Raw genomic sequence first — 24,575 nt, forward strand, 5'->3', positions numbered from 1 at the left:
AATTAATTTGTCTAGGTGTATATCTTATTATTTCTATTATATTTTTCATATAAGCCATTTTTCTCTCTTACCCATAGATTTTCCTGAAAAAAATAAAATGCCGAATTAAACTTTATTTGGCCTACTTTTAAAGTTTCTTCGATCACTTTTGGTTAAAAATGCTAATAACTCATTTCTTGTTCATTTTTAGAGAAAATACTTGAAATAATTTTTTATTAAGATTTAAATAGAGCATCGATTACAATAATAAAAATTAATAATCTTGCCATAGATTCGAAAAAAATTTTTTTGTTTAGAGGTTTTTCACGATTTTCTCCCACTGCATGGAAAATAAAATAAAAATTTCTTTTTTGCAGTATGCCTCTTATTTCAAACAATTTTCATTTGAGCCACTTTCTTTCATACCCATAAGTTTTCCATAAAATGTCCAATAGAAATTTAGTTGACGTACTTTTTAAGGCTTCTTATCAGTCACATTAGGTTAAAAATCACAATAATTCATTACTCGTTCGATTTTTGAAAAAATGCCTAAAATACTTTTTATTTTGGATTCAAATGGAAAATCCAGTGGAAAAATAAAAACCAATACATTTCCCATAGATTCTGAGAAAATTGCCGTTTTTGGAGATTTTTCACTATTTTCTCCCACTGTATGAAAAATAGGGTAAAAATTTCATTATCTAGGTATATATTTTATTATTTTAATTTTTTTTTTCTAAAAACTATTTTTCTCTTATAACTATAAATTCTCCACAAGAAAATCAAATTCCAATCAAATATTTATTTGACCCACTCTAGTTTCTGCAGTCACTTTTGACTAAAAATGCCAACAACTTATTTTCCGTTCATTTTTGTAAAAAATGCCTAAAATGCTTTTTATTTTAGACTCCAATGGTGCTTCGATTGCAAAAATAAAAATTAATAAATGTCCTATAGATTCCGAGGTAATTGCCTTTTTTGTTTAGAGGTTTTTCACGATTTTCTCCCACTGTATGACAAATAGGATCAAAATTTCTTTGTCTGGCTATATATTTTATTATTTCAAGCATTTTTGGTTTAAACTATTTTTCTCTCACAGCCATAGATCCTCTATAAAAAAATAAATTTCCAATAACAATTTATTTGGACCACTTGTCAAGGTTTGTCGGTCAATTTTGGCTAAAAATTTCAATAACTCATTTCACGTCTATTATTAAGAAATGCGTGGAACATTTTTATTTTGGATTTTAATGGAGCATCGATTGCAAACATGAAAATTAATTAAATTACCATACATTCCGAGAAAATTAAATAGTTTATAGATATTTTGCGATTTTCTCCCACTGTGTAGAACATAGCATGAAAGTTTCTTTTTTCTCGCATACTCCTTATTTTTTTAAACAATTTTCATATAAGTTATTTTTTTCTCATACTCATAGATCTTCCATAAAAAAACAAATTGACTAATAAAAATGTATATGGCCCACTTTTCAAGGCTTCTCAGTCACTTTTGGTTAGAAATGCTAATAACACATTTCTCGTTCGTTTTTGGAAAAACTGCATGAAATGCTTTTTATTTTGAATTTGAAGACAGCATCGATTGCAAAAATAAAAATCGATAAATTTTCCATACGTTTGGAGAAAATTGGCTTTTTTGGTTTCGGATCTTTCACGATTTTCTTCCTGTATGAAAATTAGGATCAAAATTTATTTTTCCACTTATACTCCTCATTAACCCAAACGTTTTTTATATGAGCCATTTTCCTAGAACCTAAGAGAACATTTTTCACATTCTAGTCACATTCCATAAATAAAAACAAATTAAGTCCCTTTTGCAAATAAGTATGTATTTATTTCCAATTTAATTAAGTATATATATATATATATATATATAGCTCTGTTGTATTTAATACATACAATATAAGAATCCCGACCGCCATCACAAATTGACTAGGGCAGTCTCCATTTTGAAAAGAAATAAACGACAAATAGGACGAGCAAGCGAATATAAAAACACAAAAATTAATGTAAATTTGCCCAAATAGTCGTCCTAGTAAAAAAATATACTCGGTTAGAAAATTTGTACCGTTTTTGGTTAAAATTGACCACGTTTACACGCATGCTCCATCCACATTCAGCATTATGAGCGGATTTCTCGCGTTTACACGACACCTTAATACAGAATTAATGGTCTAAAGTTCCCTCTCTTGTCTAAAACATTGACAGATATGACAAGTGACAACCATAACGTTGACAGCTATAAAGAAGTTCAGTTCAACAAAACTGTCATTTGTCATTAAACGTAATAAATCATATCTTTCAATATTTTCGACAAGGAAAGAGAGAGAATTCGTCCAATCTGAGGTCTCATCAAGCGTCATTAGTATGTGTCAGTTTTCTTAGACGAAATAAAATGGGGATGCACTGGAACTGTCACGATCTGTCACTTGTCATTAAACGTCATAATTGTCAAATATTTTAAACAAGCGACGAGAGGGAATTTGTAAAATCTTAAGCCTACTCAAACGTCAATAGTTTCTGTTAGTTTGGAACTTCATTTTGGCTTTAAAAGATCCGTAAATAGAATTTTATTATACTCTCTTGCCTTGTCTAAGAGAATGAAGTTTAATAAATGATATCTAAGATATATGACAACTCTGGTTGTTCAGGAGCGTTCTTTACACGCAGCTATCACCAGAAAAACCAGATTTAGGAGATTTTTTGTTTTGTAAGCAACTAATTAGGATTTGACTAACTTCTTCCCTTTCATTGTCTAAAACATTGACAGGTATTATGCTTGACAAGTGACAATCATGACGGTGACAGCGGTATTGGTGTCTAGGAAAACAAAATCACCCTGTTCGACAAAACTGTCACTTGTCATTATGTGTCACTTTTATGACAAGGAAATAAGTCTCATCAAATGTCATTAATATGTATCAGTTTCTTAGCCAAGGTAATATGGGGAAGCAGTAAAACTGTCATTTGACAAGGAAAGAGAGGAAATCCTTTAACGTCTTGTCAAACGTCATTAATATCTTTCAGAGCTTCATTTTGACTTAAAAGTCAAATTTCTCTTAATGGAATTTTACTACTATTATGCTTTCTTGCCTTAACTAAGAAAATGACGTTTAACAAATGACATTTATGACATATGAGAGCTCTGGTTGTTCAAGGAGAGTTTGAGCGTCCTTTACTTGCAGCTCTCACCAGAAAAATAAGATTTTTTAGTTTTGTTAAGATTTTACTAGTTTCCTCACTTTCCTTGTCTAAAACATTAATAGATATGACGTTTGACAAGTGACAGTAGTATTAAGCTCTAGAAGATACTGAATCACCCTGTCCAGCAGAAGTGTCACTTGTCATAACACATATCTGTCAATTTCAACAATCAAGGACAGAAAATTTGTCCAATCTAAAGTTTCATTAAACGTCATTAAAATCTGTCAGTTTCTTAGACGAGGGAAAAAAGAGATACACCTGTCAATTCATATTTGTCAACTTTTTAAACAAGGAAGGAATATTCTCTTTCCTTGCCGTCAAATCTGAAGTCTTGTGAAACGTCATTAATATTTGTCAGTTTCTTAGACGTAAAATGGGGAGACACTGGAGTTCCATTTTCAATTAAAAGTGACAATTCTGCAAATAGAATTTTTCTACTCTGCTCTTTTACCTTGTCTAAGAAAATGACGTTTGATAAATGACATTTATGACATATGAAAGCTCTGGTTGTTCAGCAGCTAGCACTAGAAAAATTAGAATTTTTAGTTTTGTAAACAACCAGTCAAATTTTACCAATCTCCTACCCTTCCTTGTCTAAAACATTGATAGATATAACGTTTGACAAGTGACAACCATGACACTGACAGGTGTATTAAATTCTAATACTAAATCCGGTCCAGCCGAACTGTCAGTTCTTATTAAACGTCATGAATGTCAATTTTTTAGACAAGGACCGAGAGGGACTTCGTCAAATCTTAAGTGTTATGAAACGTCATTGGATCTGTTAGTTTCTTAATGAGGTTAAATGAATAAATACAATTTTACTACTTTGCTCTCTTGCCTTGTCCAAGAGAATGACGTTTGATAAATGACATGTGACAGCTTTGGTTGTTCATGGAGAGTTTGAGCATCCTTCACATGTATCCAGCACCAGAAAAATAGGTTTAGGAGATTATTTTGTCTTATAAACAACCAGTTAAGATTTTACTTATTTCTTTCCTTTCCTTGTCTAAAAACCTTGACAGATATGACGCTTGACAACCGTGACAAGTGTATTGAAGTTTAGGGGATACTGTATCACCTTGTTCTACAGAACTGTTACTTGTCATTAAACGTCATAAGTCATATCTCTTAATTTTTTCGACAAGGAAAGAGAGGGAATTCGTCCAATCTGAGGTCTCATCAAGCGTCATTAGTATGTGTCAGTTTTCTTAGACGAAATAAAATGGGGATGCACTGGAACTGTCACGATCTGTCACTTGTCATTAAACGTCATAATTGTCAAATATTTTAAACAAGCGACGAGAGGGAATTTGTAAAATCTTAAGCCTACTCAAACGTCAATAGTTTCTGTTAGTTTGGAACTTCATTTTGGCTTTAAAAGATCCGTAAATAGAATTTTATTATACTCTCTTGCCTTGTCTAAGAGAATGAAGTTTAATAAGTGATATCTAAGATATATGACAGCTCTGGTTGTTCAGGAGCATTTGTGCATTCTTTACACGCAACTATCACCAGAAAAACCAGATTTAGGAGATTTTTTGTTTTGTAAGCAACTAATTAGGATTTGGCTAACTTCTTCCCTTTCATTGTCTAAAACATTGACAGGTATTAAACTTATTAAACCATTTAAGATTTTACTAGTTTCCTTCCTTTCCTTGTCTAAAAGCCTTGGCAGATTGACAGCCTTGAAGTTTACTGTATCACCTTGTTTGACAGAACTGTCACTTGTCATTAAACATCATAAGTCATATTTGTCAATTTTTTAGAAGAAACTCGTTCAGTCTGAAGTCTCATAAACCGTCATTAATCTCTATCAGTTTCTTACACGAGGTAAAAAAGGGATAAAGTGGAGCTGTCACTTGTCATAATTAACATATGACAATTTTTTAGACAAGGAAAGAAAGGGAATTCGTTAATTCTGAATTCTTGTAAAACGTCATTAATATCTGTCAGTTTTTTAGACGTAAAATGGGAAGACGCTGGAGTTCCATTTTTGACTTAAAAGTGACAGTTCTGTAAATGGAATTTCACTACTCTGCTCTCTTACCTTGTCCAAGAGAATGACGTTTAATAAATAATACTTATGGCATATGACAGCTCTGATTCTGCAAGGATCGTTTGTGCATCTTTTACACGCAGTAAACACCAGAAAAACCATACATGGGAGATTATTTGGTTTTATAAACAACCAGTTAAGATTTTACTAATTTTTTCCCTTTCCTCGTCTAAAACACTGACAGATATGACGTTTGACAAGTGACAACCGTGACGGTCACAGTCTATTGGAGTCTAGGGGAACTATCAACGTCACTGTTGTCACCAAACGTCACAATTCATATCTGTCAATCTTTCAGACAAGGAAAGAGAGAAAATACACCCATCCCTACCTGTTAACGTTTAATGACAAGTGACGTTGATAGCTCCGCATGCGTTTACACAAAATCTTAATGCGGATCTACCCCATTGGGTTTGTACGTGTAAACGTAGTTATATTGACAATAAATCTATACTAGCTTTTAAAGCGTTACGAATCCATACCAGATCGGTATGTTCACAAGAAGTTCATAAGTTTCCTTATAATGTACCAATAGACTAGACTAGGGTTGGTTTTTTTTTTGTTAAATTAAATGTACTTAAATAGAAGGACAATTGTTTTTTTGTACAATAGGGCGCGTTATCACAAATTGATTTGCCGTGCTGGTTTATATAGTTCTTACAAATGTAGTTACTTAAGTACAATCTAATGATAATCTTAATTCGATAAAGTCAAACTGTTGTAGCTGGAATAATTTGAATCTGGCGCCAAATGTGAACGTTAGATACTCCCGACTTGATATGAATGACAAGTGATAGCTATGTTATTATTCTTATTTCAAGTTCTTATTCGGATTTAAATTTGAATTTGGCGCCAAACATGTGAACATTAGACACTCCCAACCTAATATGAATGACAATTAGAGGTTATGTTCCTATTCGAGAATCCGATAACGTTTTCACTTTGGGAAACCAGTACAAAACTAATTCAGTTAATAAAGAAATTATTTTCAAACTCAATGAAATAATTTGAATTTGGCGCCAAGTGTGAACGTTTGACACTCCCAACTTATTATGACAGTTGACAATTTGAGGTTAATTTTTTCAATGGGTCACGTGACCGATAATAGCGTTTTCCCTTTGGCAAACCAGTACAAAACCGATTCAGTTACTAAAGAAGTTATTTTAAAAACCTGAAAAGTGTTAATAACTTCTTTATCGTTCGTTTTTTGGAAAAATATGTGAAATACTTTTTTATTCGCTTTTAATACGAGCATCTATTGCAGAAATAAAAAATGTAAAATCTCCCATATCTTTTGAGAAAATCGTCTTTTTTGTGTTGATAGATACTGGCTTTTCTATGGGAAATTGAAAATTTTGCCATAAGACTTTTTCCATAGTCTCTTCATGCCTAGCATATGGGAACAATTTTTTTTTATTCCGTCATTTCTTGAATATTCTCGAAATTTTGAACAAAAACTCAAAAAAACCCAATAACTTTTTAATGGGTCGTTTTTTGGAAAAAAGTATAAAATTCTTTTTTATTTGCCTTTAATACGAGTATCTTTTGCAAAAATTAAAAAGATTAAAATTTTTGTTAGATTTTAACACATTGTTGGACATTACGGCTATAGCCGTCGATTTAAATGTCGTGCAATATGACATAACGTCTATAGCCGTCAATACGGTTTTTGTATTTTGTGACAGAACGGTTGCTGCCGTCTTGTTTTACATTTGTTTCAATGAAGACCAATTCGGATGTGTCACAACGTAAATATATATGTCGTAGTCCTATTGTGAAATCCGCCTTTTCGCGAAGATCCTAGGATCTTCATGAAGTGCCGGCTGATAGTGAAAAATGATCATTTTACACAATCAGCCGGACCTTTTCCCCCATATAATGTAATTTCGCTTGTTTCGCAATCAGACTAACTTAAATAGTCGCCACTTTACGAAAAGCCGGCTGATTATGAAAAATGAGATATATTATTACAATTAGCCCAAATATTAATGTAATGAGATGATCCGTCTGGAATTAAACTTTATTTAATCTGATACAGATACGTGCGTGTATTTATAACAAAAATATTTATTTAAAAAAAATAACAAAATAATACTAAAATATAGTAAAACATGAAGTTTAAACAAAATTTACTTATTCATTCGCACATGGACCACTTTTGTGACACCGTGAATTACATTGCATATTTGCTTTAAAGCACTGACATCTTTTGCTTTTACATTGAATTTCAGGACTTTTGTAATACTGAACCACACAAGCTCGTTGGTTGTCATTACTGCAGATGGTTAAGCGGATCCCAGAACAGTGGGAACCTTTAAAATTGTTTTTCACTTCAAATTACCTGGAACATCGTCTTATATCCAGCGAGGAAATAAATATTGCTCTTAATAAATTCGAGATAAAAATATTTTATATTTTTTTGGAATGGGTTCTACCTAAATTTGTCGACCTTAACAAATATTTTCAGAGTGAAAAAGTTGTAATTTTAAATTTACACAGTAAGATGGTTATGTGTAACAAAGTTTTTTTATCAGCTTTTATGGAACAAAACTATATCAATAAAACAGACATTGGTAAAATTGACCCAACTGATGATGCACATTTCCTTCGAATAACAAATATGTATTTGGGTATTGGGGTTCTTCAGAATATCGATTCTTTAGAGGAATCTGCTAAAATTGATTTTCTTCGACGCTGTCGTAATTTTTTAATTACGGCTTATCTAGAAATAAAAAAAACGGTATAATTTCGAAGATCCTGTGCTAAGCAAGTTGCCCATCTTAACTTTAGATAGTATCAAAAAGGGCAATGAGACCACACTTTTACCGCTGATATTTTCTTTACCTCAAATTTATGAACTTCAAAACACACATCAACTACAAAAAATTGATGACCAGTGGAGAAAATTACAAATTTACGAAGATTTACCAGAATCCACGGAAGTTGATGAGTTTTTTTATGAACTAAGTCAGGTAAAAGACTTTAGTGGAGAATTCATATTCCCCGATTTGTCCAAGTTTGCACTAAATGTGCTGTCACTACCGCATTCAAGTGCCAGTTGTGAAAGGCAATTTTCAAAGGAGAATTTAATAAAAACTATGGCAAGAAATAGAATAATAACGGATACGTTAAATGGTCATATGTTATCTTCCCAGAAAGTTCATCTAGAACAAAACTGTTTTAGATTTAATCCTAGTGAAAAAATGTTGAGAAGTATGACGTCAGCCACACTTTATTAGAATAAAGCTGCGACAAAAGAGAAAGAAACTAACGCAGAATCTGAAGACGATTAATATATTTTAATTCAAATTTTGTAATATTTAGGAAATAAATACATTTAAGAATATTTTCAGAATTTTTTTCCCCTTAAACTTTCGACTTCAAAGTAATATTAATTAAACTTTCGAAGGTATAAATATCGACGTTCAGTACGATAATGTACGATAATTTTAAACAGGCTATGCGATTGTTCTCTTTATGACATCTAGACACTGACCTGTAGGCGTCCAAGCGACTAGGGATGTTAAAGAACAGGTAAAAATCGTGAACAGGTTCAAACTGTTCCGTTCTTTTCAGAGAACATGTTCTATAAACCTGTTCACCTGTTCATCTGTTCTTTTGATTTAATTGTATGGATCTATGGTAAGACATCGATTATATGGCGTTTTATACTTTTATATAAAGTTAAAGTTAAACTTGCTCAATTTTTGTATGTTTGTTAAGGTCACTTAATAATTTTTTTTTTGTATTGTATGTATTTAAATGTTATTTATGCGTTATGTTAAAAGTTTCATAATAGTATAATAATAAATACTTTATTCAAAAGAAAAAATTTTATGAAAAAAATTTCTTATTTTTAAGTATTTTAATTTTTTTCAAAAATACGAAATTCACCGTTATACAAGAAAATGCATGTTTACATGGTTACACATGGTTTTTCCATTTAAGCCTTAAAAAAAACTATAAACTACCGAAAAAAGTTTGATAATAGTTTGATACGCCGTCATCTGGGTATCGCTTACAATATTAATGTTTTTATTTTCTTGGATTTTATTTTTTATTATTGTTTTGATTTTGACATTGACAGATCAGTTCTGATAAGTTAGAACCTGTTGTCAGTATATTCTTAGTAGCCTCCCTTGTTTTATTTAGTATTTACTGTTTTTTTTGTTTTGTGGTTTTAATTGTTTTCGCGTTGTGCTGTGTTGCAATCAACATTTTTGTCTAATTCAAAATGAGTAGAAAAAGCAGCCCTGTATGGAGTTTTTTTACAATCGTAGATAAGACTAATCAAATCGCAAAATGTGACATTTGCAAGAGTGATATTTCTTTTAAATCCTCAGTTTCGAATTTAAAAAGACATATTTCTAAAAAACATCCTACGGTGCAATTGTCAGTAGGGCAAACACAAACAACTAGAAATGGCATTACGATAGGGAATTCTGAGGTAAGTACATATTCTTGGTTATAAATTTATTTTATATTTTAATTTATACATAATACATACATATTATGTGGTAGAGTAATCACAGTCTTAAGTTTATTATATCGCTATATCCTAGCGCCACCTCTGCTATTTGGTAAAAAAAGTCATGTATAAGTTTTAGATGATGCGTTTACCGCCAAAATGTACCATGGCCAATAGGCAATAGGCCAATCCTTTCTTCAATTTTTCTTTGTCAGATGACGTTTCACAGTTTAGACGCGAATAAGGAGGATTAAGCCTAGTTTATATAGGCTTGCGAAATGCGAATCGCGAATAATATTGCTATTTAATTTTGTTTTTTTAGCCCAATGATTATTTAAGACTTTGAGATACAAAATAAATAAATAAATTATATTTGCGTTATTTTTAAGGTATATTTTTTAATTTCAGATAGAAAAACCACAGGAACAAGCGCCTTTGCCTACTGAGAGCTCCAGTCCTGGTACTAGTTCAATTAGCTCTGTTCCTGCTACTGCTAGTGGCACCATTCACCCAAAACCACGTCAAACCACCTTGTCATCGTATTTACCAAAAAAAGTGACAGTAAGCTGTAAAAAAAAAATTGATGCCCAGCTACTTAAACTCTTTTATTGGGACTACCAGCCGTTTAGAATTGTCGATGATTTGGGATTCAGGGAATTCGTCAAAGCACTAAATCCTAATTATGAACTTCCATCTCGCCAAACAATTTCGAGATGTTACATACCTAGTTTGTATGAGGAGTGCGTCTTGCGTGTTAAAGAAATTATTTCGAAAGTTTCATCAGTTTCCCTAACAACTGATGCCTGGACCTCCAAGACAAATGATAGTTTTGTCGGAATTACAATACATTTTATAGATGAAGAATTTAGGTTTCGGTCAGCCCTATTAAAATGTGCTTTCTTTGATAAGGCTCATACTAGCATAAATCTTGCTGCTGACTTGAAATCTGTAGCAGAAGAATGGGGACTTGAAAAAAAAATTATGCTCGTTGTGTCAGATAATGCATCAAATATCAAGTCAGCAATAGCTAAAGAACTTGGGTGGAAGCATTTTGGGTGTTTTGCTCGCACACTTAATTTAATAGTTCAAAGTGCCCTAAATCTAGACTTAAATAGAGAACTTTTAGATAAAGTTAAAACTGTTGTTGGTCATTTTAAAAGAAGCCCCAAGGCAACATTTAAACTGATAAAAACTCAGCAGAACAGTGGAGTCAAGAATCCTCTCAAACTCATTCAAGATCTGGCGACAAAGTGGAACTCCACATTCTACATGTTGCAAAGATTTACCGAACTGGAGGAAGCAGTACGGAGTACGGTAGCTCTCTTGGACGTCACATTGCCACCCATTAGTTTGGAAGAGTGGCAAATACTTCGGGATCTGCAAAAAGTGCTGGAACCTTTTGAAGAGGCAACAAAGGTCGTTAACGGTCAACAGTACATGACTGCCTCATTAGTAATTGTTGTTACTAATGGGCTGTTGGGTGTCTGCAAACAGATTTTAGAGTCTTCAGACTTTGCTGTGAATGCAAAAGTTGTGGCAAAGAAACTCGAAAAAGAACTTACGGAACGCCTTGGAAATGTGGAATATAGCAATACATTAGCCATGTGTACTTTTTTGGATCCACGTTTTAAAACCCTGTTTTTTATGAGCGAAGATGCGGGAAAAAAAGCTCAAAAGGAAGTAATTTCTGCATTAGCAGACATTATTTATAGAAAAGATTTGGAGCAGCAGAAAAAAGTTAAAAAAGATGCCAGTACTGACGAAACGGGAAGTCAACAAAATGAGTCAAAAATTGCCGAACCTTTTAATGTCGAGAAAAAACAGAAACTCTCAATATGGGCCTCCGTTGACAAATTAGGCTCAAACAAACCCACTCAAATAAAATCCTCAACAGCCAGATCCATTATTGAAGTCCAGAGATATATGGAAGATGAACCCCTTGAAAGAAAAATGGACCCTTTGACTTGGTGGCTCGAGAACAGATTTGTTTACCCAAACTTAGCATTATTGGTAAGGGAAAAATGCTGTGTTGTTGCGACCTCTGTTCCTTGTGAGCATTTATTTTCAAAAGCTGGGCAAATACTTACTGACAGGCGAAACCGTTTAGGAAACTCTAAAGCACATCAGCTTTTGTTTTTGAATACAAACACAAAGCTATTATAGGTTTATAATATCTTGGTGTTTGTCAATATAATAAACTCAATGTATAAAATGTATATTTTATAATATAGACATTTGTTTATGGATATTTGTTTAATATATCTACCTAAGTAAAACTTATAATTAACTTTTTTCATTTATTCTTATTTAAAAATTTATTAGAGATTTCAAAAAATTGAGTAATAAAACGTAAAACAACTAAATATACCTATTTAATAAAAGCAAAACGTTCGTATAAAAAATAAAAGCAAACAAAACAAACATTTTTAGAACCCACAGTTAAATAAAATAACATTTTAAATAACAGCAAAGAACCGATGAGTACGACATCTTGGCATCTCACGCTAACTATACACGTGAACAAGTCAACAAGCCGACAAGCACTCGCGAATCGTCAAAGAACGGACAGAGACAACCAACGAGACGAGCAACTCCGCGTTAAAAACGAATCCTATCGTATTATTATTCCGTCTTTGTTTTTAACGTCTCTGTCTAGCATCATCAAAGGTCAACGTAGATGGCGCTTGCGAATTTTGCCGCCACTTTTTAAAATATTTCATTTATTAGCGCGATGCAGATAGATGTGGCCCCGGATTTCGTTATGAAATGAGAAAGAGCCAATAAAAAACCGCGTTAGTTTAACTATATATAGGAGAGGCTTCATAGGCTTAACATTTTGTTAGTGCCTCTTGGCTTTTTAAAATGTGTGAAACTTGGAAGTTATCCAGACTTGTCTTTTTTTTTAACCGAACCGAACCTTTAGGTATATGTACCATTAGATTCCCAACAAAAAAAATGAAAAAAATAAACGTATATATACATGATCCTGCAGCAATGCCAGGCTTCTGTACACAGCCTATAAGAGTATACCTACAAAAGATGATAGAATTTAATTTTTTTTTAAATTATCATTAGGATTTATAATTGTGCATTTTATAAGCATTTGTACTTATACAGGGTGTTTAAAAAAGGCGAGACGAATAAAACATATATTTTTTTTTAATGGAACATTATATTTTTAAATTTATGTTTGAGATTTCCGTTAAACTTCATGAAATTTAATGTAAGACTTGGTTTAATTGTTTTTGAAACGTTAACCGTTAACTGTTGAAAATCGCCTATTTCTCAAATTTCTGAGGCTAGAACTAAATAATGTATTAAAAATAGATAAAAAAGATTTTTACTTTCTCATCTTAACTTTTTTAAATCTATCTACTGGCATACATTTTAAAAAATGTTGCTGTAAAAATTTTTGACAAAAAGCTAAAACTGTTTTAGTCTATCAAATAAATTTGGTTTTAAGTAAACAAATTAGTTCAATAACAATTTAACCAAATCTATGATGTGTATCATAATATGTATCTAAATGATAAATCAAATTGCATGTAATATTATAGCAAACTTAAAAACAAAATTAAAAAATGCAAATGGTCCCATTTATAAATAACGTGTGTTATTTCGTTAATTCGTAGGCTTTTTTGAGCTCCCCCCAAATATTAAAAATATTTTTAGAAAATGAACCAAGGCGTTTAATTACATTTCAAAAAAATTAAATAATTTAACTTTTGTAATCATAAGAATAAGGTTAGGATTGGGTTCCAAATTGTCTCGTTTCTTGTTAGAAAAAAATCAAGCCTGTCATGTCCAATTTTATTCTCGCCACAAATAAAAAAGTAACACTGCTAACAAAATTCAAATCCTATGCCGCGCCTATAATTTAACTTTTTCGTGTTATTTATTGGCTCTGCCTCGCTTCATAACGGAACCCGAGGCTAAATGTACATCTTTGACGATCCTTTCATAATTGGCAATTCAAATTGAGGTCCTTGAATAAGTAGGCACTAATGAAATTTAATTTTTTGAAATTTTTATTTTATGATTGATTTTTTTTTCGACAAATTAAATTAATTCAATTACATTACAATAATATATACAAATTTACAAGATTTTTCGTTATCAATGGTATAGTTTATACATTTCTACTTGGATCAGTATAAAAACTAAAATCCGCTAATACTCGGGGTTATTCTTTATGAATCATGTGGTATGACGCGTCGATTTAAAAACAGGCTTTATTAAATTACTGAATTTAATTGTTGAGGTAATCTAATAATATTGTTTGTTGCGAATTTGGTAAATTGCAATTTAAAAAACATATCAAGTAACTTCGTATAAACTATACATGGAAATCTATTGTGGGTTTTCCTTTGGTTATTTATTTTTATAAAGAGTGAATGTAATTATTAATTCTAAAAATACCATCGTGTAGATAATAACAATTGGATGCAACTTATTTCCTACAACAACGTATAAAGATTTTTAGTATTGTACCTAGCACTGCACAATATTTATGTATGGCACAAAAATGGAGAAATTCAAAAAAAGCAACTGTTGCTGTTGGAAAATAAATAAGAGCATTAGAGCTATTTCGAAATATAAAAAAATACATGGTTTCATGCCCAAAGGTTTCTAAAAAAATAAATCTGACTTTGCATGGTTAATATGTGCAGATTAAGATCTTATATCAAACCTTACCTTCAAGGCTGCCTGAAAAAATGGTATCTCTTGCTGATGCAAAAGATAAAAGCTGAGAAAAAAGGACTAATTCAAGAAAACTAACTAAATGTTTAAACAGTTAATTAATTAAGTGAATTTTATAAGTAGGTATTTGTGTTGATTAATATTCATGTATATTATAATATTATTATTAATATTATAAATCACTTAAAATGTGTGTCCCACGTGTGTCCACGACGTGTCCCATTTGGCATCGCCGAATCCTTGCTTGCTCCTACCGCCACCTACATACACCTTTGATCTAGACAGACAGGGATAGTTTAATACGAAATTAGGTGTAAAAGACAGTGATGAAAAAATGGGAATAAATTTCCTATTAAGTGGACAGTCTCGTTGGTTGTCTCTGGAACGGAATCGGGAATCGAAAACCGGCGTCGGCATAGCCAGTGGCAGTCCCGACATATTGAGAACATGCGTAGTCAGTCCGTTCGTGGGGAACGATAGCGAAACTTACGGAACTGTTCCGTTAACCGTTCTTTGAAAAGAACTGTTCACTGAACAGGCTTTGTGAAACCTATTCTCAAAAACCTGTTCCGTTCTTTTTGTAACATCTCTACAAGCGACAGTAAAAAGTAAAACGATCCGCGTCATTTCTGTGTCGATTTATGAAGGTATTTGTCTTGGTATTGCACGTGGTTGGGATTTTGTAAATAAAAGAGTAAGTAAATTATTTAGAATTGTTGGAATATAAAAAGTGTGTTGTTTGCCTATTATTTTTTTAAATTATTTTATTTATTTACATAACTGGTATTGTTTTAGATGGCAATGGATTATTAGCGCGAACAAAATCTGCTTTTACGTCTATTTGAAGACGCAAGTTCCGATGAAGAAGACACCGATCACTTAACTATTCATGATCCATTTAGCGATGATGGAGAATTTGGTTCCGACCCTAATAAGGAGGAATTCTCTTCAGATAGTGACTGTTCCCTTTCGCCGGACCCTTCTAGTTCAAACAACTATAGACAATTACCACCTTCATCCGAAGAGGCTGAGGAAGACATTGACACTGGTTCTGATAGTGACATAAAGCAGGAAGAAGATAATGCAGCAGGACAAATAGAGGAACTAGAAGAGTGGAAGGAAAGTGTAAAAGAAATACCCTTATTTTATTTTAACGAGGACGAGGTTGGTGTGAAAGTAAATCTACTAGCCTTTACCTTTAGAAGCGTTTAGTGCAGTTTTCACTCCAGACATTTTAGAACTTCATGTGCGGTGTACAAATGAATAAGGCAAACTATGCAATATAAACAGGCCACTAACTCGCTATAGCAGAAAAAGTACATTTCGCGAAACAACCTCTCTGGAAATGACAAAATTTATAGGATTATGCCTTTTACAGGCTCATGTTTCTATATCCCACAGACGACGGCTATTTAGTACAAACCCGTTGTATTTTCATCCCATTTTTTTGCATATTATGTCTGGAAGAAGATACGAACAATTGTTGCAATTTTTGTCAGTTGCACCTAAAAATGCGAAGGGAATGGCTAAGGTAAACCCTTTATTGAATATGCTAATTAAACGTTTCTAATCATCTTACTCTCCTCAAAAAGAACTTTCTCTTGACGAGTCCCTTTTATTACATTGAGGAAGACTCCGATTTCGCACATATATGAAAGGCAAAAAAACCAAATATGGCATCAAGTTCTATGAGCTGACCTCTGCTGATGGCTTTGTCCTCAATATAGAAATATATTCTACAGAAAAAGAAGAAGTCAAGTGCTCAAAAACTGAAGACTTGGTTAATCGGCCTATGAATCCCTACCTGAATAAAGGGCATGTGTTATATATGGACAACTATTACAATAGTGTATCATTATCCAACACCTTATTACAAAAAAAACACATAGTGTTGGAACTCTTCGAGGTAACAGAAAATGGAACCCGAAAGTAATAGTTACAAAAAAACTGAAAAAGGACGATTACACCTGGAGAAGGCAATGACAGGTTTATATTTCAAAATGGAAGGATAAACGAGACGTATTGCTTATAACCACACTAAATCATCCTGAATTAATAGAAGTAACTAATCGCTACGGTGTCAAAAAAATTAAGCCGAAAGAAGTTTCCTTATATAATACCTAGCGGAGTAAAAACGACAATAAAAGTAGCTCCCTTGTTAAAAAAATAAAATCGGCTTAGAACTAGATGAAACCTTTACCAAATCATTAATTAGGTTATTGTACATACGAAATGGGCATTTACGACTTTTTTTAGTGGTACCGAGTTTTATAAAATGGAGAATATTGCAAAAGGCAGGAATTTAAAAAAGTGCTTTTTAACCTTAACCTTTTAATATCTCTGGAACTTCTTAACATATTCAAAAGACCTTTTTTTTTGTTTTAATGAGAATACATAAGCGCTGAAAACTGCGATAAAATAAATCCAAAAAACGTTTCTTTTTATTAATATAACATTTAAAAATCATTAAAATTATATTTTCTGCAATGAATTTTTGAGCAAGCGAGAAACTTTTTTATTTGAAAATATTTTTCCATACAATCTGCGAATAAAAGGTAGACAAAACTGTTACGAAGTTTTTAAAAGTAACTGCAATCGGATATATTAGCTAGATTACGAGAAATCCACCGGCAAAGTTGTGCCAGATTAGCGACGGCCAGAACAGTCGCCGACGTTCGTGGGAGACGCGTGACTAATCATATCATAACCCCTAAAGTTGTGTCATAACGCTCTTGATTTTTGTGCGTTAAAACATGTTTTTATTGCGTTGTCCTTCGTCAATGTTTTATGAAGATGGTTCGATGCGAAAAACTGCCAAGTCTGAATTATGCAAGAGATTAGAGCCAATTGCAGATACAATAGTTTCTCCAAATAGTGTCGAATCATATATTATTGATGGTATGGTTATAATCCAAGAATTGAAACCAACTTCCTCTTTGACTTTTAACGGCTTAGCACAAATATTCTTAAGTCGAATGCTAAGTTGTGGACAGAAACACAAGAGAATAACAGTTGTTTTTGACACTTACACATGTAATTCATTAAAATCTGCTGAGAGATTCAGACGTGGTGATTCATCTAATACAACAGAATACAAAATTTTTGGGTCTCCAATTTTTAATGATTTTCTCAAATTATCCAACAATAAGAAGGCCTTATTAGTTTTTACTGTAAGTTATCTTTTGGAATTTGCAGCAAAATCTCTAAACAAGAATGAAACTTTAATAGTAGCAGGAGGATCTATATTATAACCACCGATAAAGAGCCCCAAATTTGGGAAGAATACAAAACTAATCAGGAAGAAGCAGATACTCGAATTATTCTTTACGTCCTGGCAGAGCGAGAGCATAGTAATTCTATTCTTGTCAAATCTGTGGATACCGACGTATTACTTTTACTTTTACACCATTTCATTATTACAAAACAAATAAAGGGCTGTAAATTACTTATGGAATTAGGGCATTCAAAAAATCAACGCTTCTTAGCAATTCGGGATGTAGTTCAAAAATTGGGAAAAGCAGTTTTAAGAAACATTTTGGCAGTTCATTGCCTCACGGGATGCGACACAACTAGTTCGTTTTTCAAAATTGGTAAAAAAACAGCCTTTGATGTACTAATAAAAAATATCGATAGGTTAAAAGAACTATATGATCTGCCATTTGTATCGGATACAGAAGCAGTTAAACGGAGTACACAATTTGTTTTACTTCTATATAGAAACAAGGACAATGATATTTCTACCCTAAATGCACTACGATTGCATTTAACTACAAATGCAAATAAATCTGCCGTGGAACTGCCACCAACTGACGATGCGTTTAAACAGCATTTAAAAAGGTAGGTTTATACTTACATTTTGTCTTTATTTCTATAGATATGAAAACATAAAAAAAATCATATTTTACAGATTACAGTTTAGATAATAACAAAAAAAGAAAATTTGGACGCTTATGGCTTTTTTTATTTTAGGTGCATATATCAACTAAAAATTTGGTATAACAGTCACATACCATATAAGAATTTTGAAGACCCAAAAAAATATGGATGGACAAATGATATAGAGTCTAATACACTATCGGACAAAAGTAGAGAAACTTCTAAAAATTCTTTGATTTACGGAAACCATGTATTTAAATTAAATATTTACTAAAAATATTGTAGTTCTCAACAACTGCGTTTTTTTACCGCATTTTACATGCCTCTTATCAGTTGTTTATTTACAATAAAAGAATTCAAATATTTTCGGATGGACATAAGTAGAGAAACCTAAATATCAATCGTCCAAATTTAGTATTTAGTTCGCTTTACGTGAGTTCTGTTGATAGTTTTGCATAGTTTTTTTAATCAACATGCCTCGCAGAAGATATTTGTCTGAAGACCTTCGTAGAAAAATAGTTGATGCACACAAGAGTGGTATACGACAAGTGGACATTAGTAAAACGCTTAATTTGCATAAGTCCGTTGTTAGCAAGACAATTTCTAATTTTAAAACACGAAATTCAACAAAAAGCATTAAAAAAAGTGGCCGCCCAAGAAAAACAACCAAACACATGGAAATGATGATAAAAAGAATTGCCCAGTCTGATCCTCACAAATCAGCAAATAAAATTTTAAGTGAATTACCTGGTGTTAATGTTAGTTCTAAGACCATACAAAGACGACTGAGGGAAGGAGGATTATTTAGTAGAAGAGCCGCTAAAAAGCCGTTTATTAGCAAGAAGAATCAGAAGGCCCGACTCAACTTTGCACAAAAATATTTGCATTGGACAACCAACGACTGGAAAAAAGTTCTTTTTACTGATGAAAGTAAGTTCAATTTGTTTGGGTCCGATGGAATCTCATGGGTACATCGACCACAAGGCAAAAGATTCGATCCAAGATATACACAGCCTACGGTAAAGCATGGTGGTGGCTCCTGCATGGTATGGGGTTGCTTCTCTGGGTTCGGTACAGGACCATTACACATCATTGAGGGTATCATGGATCGATTTGTGTATTTAGACATCCTACAAAATGTAATGCTACCCTTTGCTGAGGATAATTTACCTTTGACTTGGATATTCCTACAAGATAACGACCCCAAACATAAATCAAAGGTTGTCAAAGATTGGTTTTTATCGGAAAATATTAGGGTTATGGACTTTCCTGCGCAAAGTCCCGATCTTAACCCGATTGAAAACCTCTGGGAGGAACTAGACCGGCGTGTAAGGCAACATCAGATCAGTAATAAAAATGATCTTATAAAAGTTTTACAAGATTCCTGGAATTCTATTGGAGAGGAAACCATTATGAAACTGTTGGAATCCATGCCAAATCGATGCCGCGAGGTGATTGCCAATAAGGGATACTCTACTTACTATTAATTTTTCTAAGATAGAAATAAGAAATAACTTGTACTTTTGGAATAAAATTTAGTTTCTCTACTTTTGTCTCATAAATATTTTGTTTAATTAAATTAAATCTTAGGATTTTCTTCTACAATTTATTTTACTTTATACAAATTAAGTCTTAACAATTATTGTTGATTTTCATTATGTGTAGAACTGTATTAGTTTTGAAGTATTCAAATAAAACGCAAATTTAAAAAGTTTCTCTACTTTTGTCCGATAGTGTATATGGACTCCAATATTTGCGACGCAGGATCCCGTCCCAAAGGAACTACGGAAAATTTTAGTTTTTTCGATGTTCCGATGGAAACTGCAACACTTAAAAGTGTATATGTGTACCCCAGGGCTTGAAGTGTTATAACGAATGTAACTGTAAATTTTGTGGCAACAAAGACATTATAGACACACCAGATTCATTGGAATCACAAAATTATGATGACTATTAAAAATTAAAGTTCGTTTAATTAAAATATTCAAATAAATTATTTTTTTAAGTTTACTTAAAAATCTTCAAAGTTATTATTATTCACCAACTTCGATTTATAAATTATTCGTAGATGGTTAATAAATGGCGGCAGTTGGAAGTACGTTCGGTCGGCAACGGTATAGAGCGCGGCTATTTCCACCTACGCGTTACTTTAAAAATTCATATTTCAAAAACTATTTCGGATAGAAACCTGTGGCTTTTTTTAAAAACTTTCTTATGGTTTTTTCTACATTTCACTCGTAGCATGTATGGCAAAATTCATCATAATAAAAAAGTTTATCGCTTGCTGAAAAATTCAATACCAACAATATAAATTTTATAATTTTCATGTTTTTTATTAACAAGAATAGAAGTTTTCTGCAATTATTTTACTGCAGTTGTTAGCGCTTATATATGCTTTTTAAGCAAAAAAAAAAAAAATTTGGCTATATGAATTAGTTTCGGAGATATTGGCAGTTTAATGTATAATGGTAATATTTTTGAATTAAACCATTTTTTTTTAAATTCTGATTTTAAAAAACTCGGTACTATTAAAAAAAGTCGTAATTGCCCATTTCATGTGTGCAATAACCAAACTAATGATCTGGTAAAGGTTTCATCTGGTTCTAAGCCGGAAAAAAAAATTGAAACATTTTAACCCGTTATTTACTCCGCTAACCCATATGAGTGGCGTCGACAGATGTGATCAAATGACGTCATATTATTCGTTACTGAGAAAAACTATTAAGTGGAATAAGAAAGTGATTTTTCACCTAATTAACATAGCAGTGTGGAATTCGTTTTACTTTTACAAAAAAAAATAAAAAACATTAGATTTTTAGAGTTTCGCGGTGAGCTCATAAGATAGCTGATAGAAATTGAAGCAAATATGAGACCTAATGATATGCTGCGTAAGCTTTCGATCCATTTAAATCGATTACAAAAAAAGGTTACGCAGGTGGATGCTCATGTTCCCATAATTGGACATTTTCCAGAAAAAATTCCGTTGCAGGCGGGTGCTAAAAGAAAAAATCATTTTCTCCGGTGTAAAGTCTGCACCAAAAATGGAATACGCAAAGAAACAAGCTATAGATGTAAAGTTTGTAAAACCGCTCTTTGCCCGGAATGTTTTGAGGAATGGCATACTCAAGAACCATGATAAAAAACTATGGGTGGTCAGGTTTACTTTGGTTTTAGTTTATTTTGTGGTATTTGGCTAAATTCCCAATGCTTTTTATGTTTTCGTTTTAAAAATTATGTTTGTTTTCTTTCTTTTGATTTGTTGTATCACCACTATTTACCTAGCCAAATAAATATAATGTTGTATAACTTGTAAGTCTTTTTTTTATTTCAGATAGTATATTTATGTAAGTATGTTAGCTTATTTTTTGCCAAATAACGGCTTAATATATCTGACGGCAATAGCAGTCGTGTCGCATCACAATGAAATTACTGGGTGTGATGTGACATGACGGTTAGGGCCGTTTTTTTTTAATTCTCTAAAACCTACTAAAAATCCTTTCTTTTTTACTAAAAATAGTCCCTAATAAATTATAAGGTTTAAGGCTTTCTCAAACATTACATACTATAATGTGTCATATTGCACCTAATTTTCATTCGGATAGTGTCCAACAATGTGTTAAGAAAATCACCTTTTTTGGATTTTCTCCCACTGCATGAACAATAAAATCCATTTTTTTACCACTGTATACTACATCACTGTCCTACATTAATTTTATTTGTGAATATTTCCGTCCTCTTTCTTCCCTATTGTACACAATAAAATAAATAAATAATTTATTAATAACGTAATAAATAAATATGACAAGGTGTTTTAACAAAAATAAACACCATAGAGGGTATGACACTTTGCCACACCCTGTATATATACCTTTACATAACAAATCTTCATTAAGTACTTTAAATTGATAAAATATATACAACTCTGACGCATAAAAATATTATACGGGGTGTCTTCTAAAAGTAAGCCCCACCCCGTATATTCCTGAGCTATACTCTCAATATCAACTTTATATTAACAAACAAACTTAAACAATTGTTTTTCTCTATTATTCTAAAGGGGAAAAACTTGCGCACAACGTTTCGGTAATATCCATCCTCAGGGCCATAAAATAGAAAATAGTGTTGGAAATGTTCGAAACGTCGGTACAAGAAATACTGTTTTTTCTTGCTCTTATAATAGGCCTTTTTTTCCATATTTGTATATATAAACTCGTGTCATGGATAACAATAATTGTTTCTTTTTTTAAATATAAAAATTTTACCACTAGTTTGGCAAAATATCAATTTTTTTTCTTTAACAAAATATAAATCTTTTAAAATATAACAATATGTACAGGGTTGTGATTAATCCTCCCTACTACCACGTCTTCTTATAAGGTAACATTTTTTTAAACAATAACTATACAGGGTGTTTCATAGTTGAGAGGTGAAAACGTATGTCGTTGCTTGCTTCTTTTTTGAGATACAGAGGGTTAAAGGTAAGGCGCTTAAGGTAAAGCTTTTCTTTACAATCTCAATGTGAAAAAAGCCTATCTGTAACTCAAATATTTTCCAGACTGTATGATACAAAAAAACCAAATCGAAAGCATTTATAACCTCACTTTCTCAGTGAACGACTAAGCAACTATTTTTGATATATTACTTGAAATGTAATGGTAAAACAAACAAATTAACTGACGTAAAAGAGTTAACCTTCTTGGTCTCTCTGTATAATATGTACTTCCATTTTTAACAATTTAATTCCCATCTGAATAATCAATGAAAAGTTGATTTTTTCACTTTAAATCAGTTTTCACTCAAAAACCAACTTAAATCAACTCTCAACAATGACCCACCCTATAAACCTCAACAGACAGACAAACAAAACGTAACTTTCTGCCTCAATTTCAATTCACATCACACATTAAAACCTGTCGGTTCACATCGAACTGGTTTTGGGAAACATCTTCATTACGGAACTGGTTAAAGCTATTGGATCGGTTTGGGTTGTACCTGCAAAAAAATGGCACCCATAAAAATATAAATTTAGAGCGGATAAGTCTGTCGTCTAAAGCATAAAAGTGGTTAGAGGATCTTTTTGTCAAAATCAATGAAATCGTTATGGAATTCTTTTCATTTTACAAAAACAACTATATTGTTTGTTAATAACCACAGAATAAACGATCTCACAGAAGCGAAGGCTTGCGTCGGCTCCTTTGATATCCGTGAACCAGTTTTTTATAAGCCCAACTGACAGATGCACCCGGCGCAAATACACTGAGATATCTCGTGAAGTTGTAGTAAACGCATACACCGAACGAAGTGCTTTTATTTTTAAAATCAAAATAGGTATATTCATATAATACGGGAGCAAACTACAAAATTTAGTTACATTTCAAATAGGATTTTTTTTTTGTTAAGGCTTATATTGGCCCTTGCTTTTTAGAATAATTATAATAATTAATATTTTTATAAAAATTGTTATTTGACAGTTTTGATACACGATAGAGGTGTAGGTTAGTATACTTTTAATTTGTTTTGGAATGGAATTTTTGTGTTTTTTTGTGGAACGTTGTTTTATTATAATGGTAAATAATATTTTCCTTTAGTAAGGCACTAGCTGAGAAAAAGTCTGCTATTTGTGTGATGTTAATATATTAACAATATACATATACATATGTACATAGGTAGGTATTTTCAAATTAAATTTTAGCTGGAAGGTTTATACGCAGGTATGTTTTCTCGTATGTTTTAAACACAACACATTTAAGAATAGGTAAATAGAGAGTAATAGGAGTAGTAAGGTAGGTTATATCATCGGCTTTTATATATTTATATATAAAAAGATATATGTATGTATTATTATATATATATGTAGGTGCCACACATACGTCCATATTTTATAAAGGTATTATACGTTGTATAGTCGCCGTCCATTATGATAGTCTGGAACAAAATATAAGATTTTTAAGGGTTTTACTACTACTATATTATGCACTTGATTGGATAAACCAGTCCATAAAAAGACAGATAATTGAAAATTAAAGTCATTATTCTTTATTACATAAAAATATTGTATACCTAAATCAACCTTAACATTTTTATCTATGTACAATGTTATGTACCTGCACGTATGTACACATACATAGATACATATGGTTTAGGCATATACATATATGTTTATTAAATTAAATAATTTTTATTCTGTATTTATTTGCATGGCACGACAAATTAATTAGGGAATATTCTGAACTTTTCAAAGCTTTTAAACAACCATAATAATAATAAATA

At 32.0% G+C, this 24,575-nt stretch overlaps 1 protein-coding gene across 1 annotated transcript in view; it reads right to left on the reverse strand.

The window, feature by feature from the left end:
* Nucleotides 1-1,805: 1,805 nt before the first annotated feature.
* The window catches only part of LOC126738244 (longitudinals lacking protein, isoforms H/M/V), a 71,293-nt gene continuing 48,523 nt past the window's right edge, over nucleotides 1,806-24,575 (reverse strand). The window contains exon 10 of the mRNA XM_050443485.1: nucleotides 1,806-23,297. Within this exon, the coding sequence (XP_050299442.1) occupies nucleotides 23,224-23,297 (74 nt within the window). The 3' untranslated portion in view covers nucleotides 1,806-23,223. The remainder of the gene's footprint in view (nucleotides 23,298-24,575) is intronic.

This window comes from Anthonomus grandis, chromosome 7 (genome assembly GCF_022605725.1).
Source record: "Anthonomus grandis grandis chromosome 7, icAntGran1.3, whole genome shotgun sequence".
Taxonomy (NCBI): domain Eukaryota; kingdom Metazoa; phylum Arthropoda; class Insecta; order Coleoptera; family Curculionidae; genus Anthonomus; species Anthonomus grandis.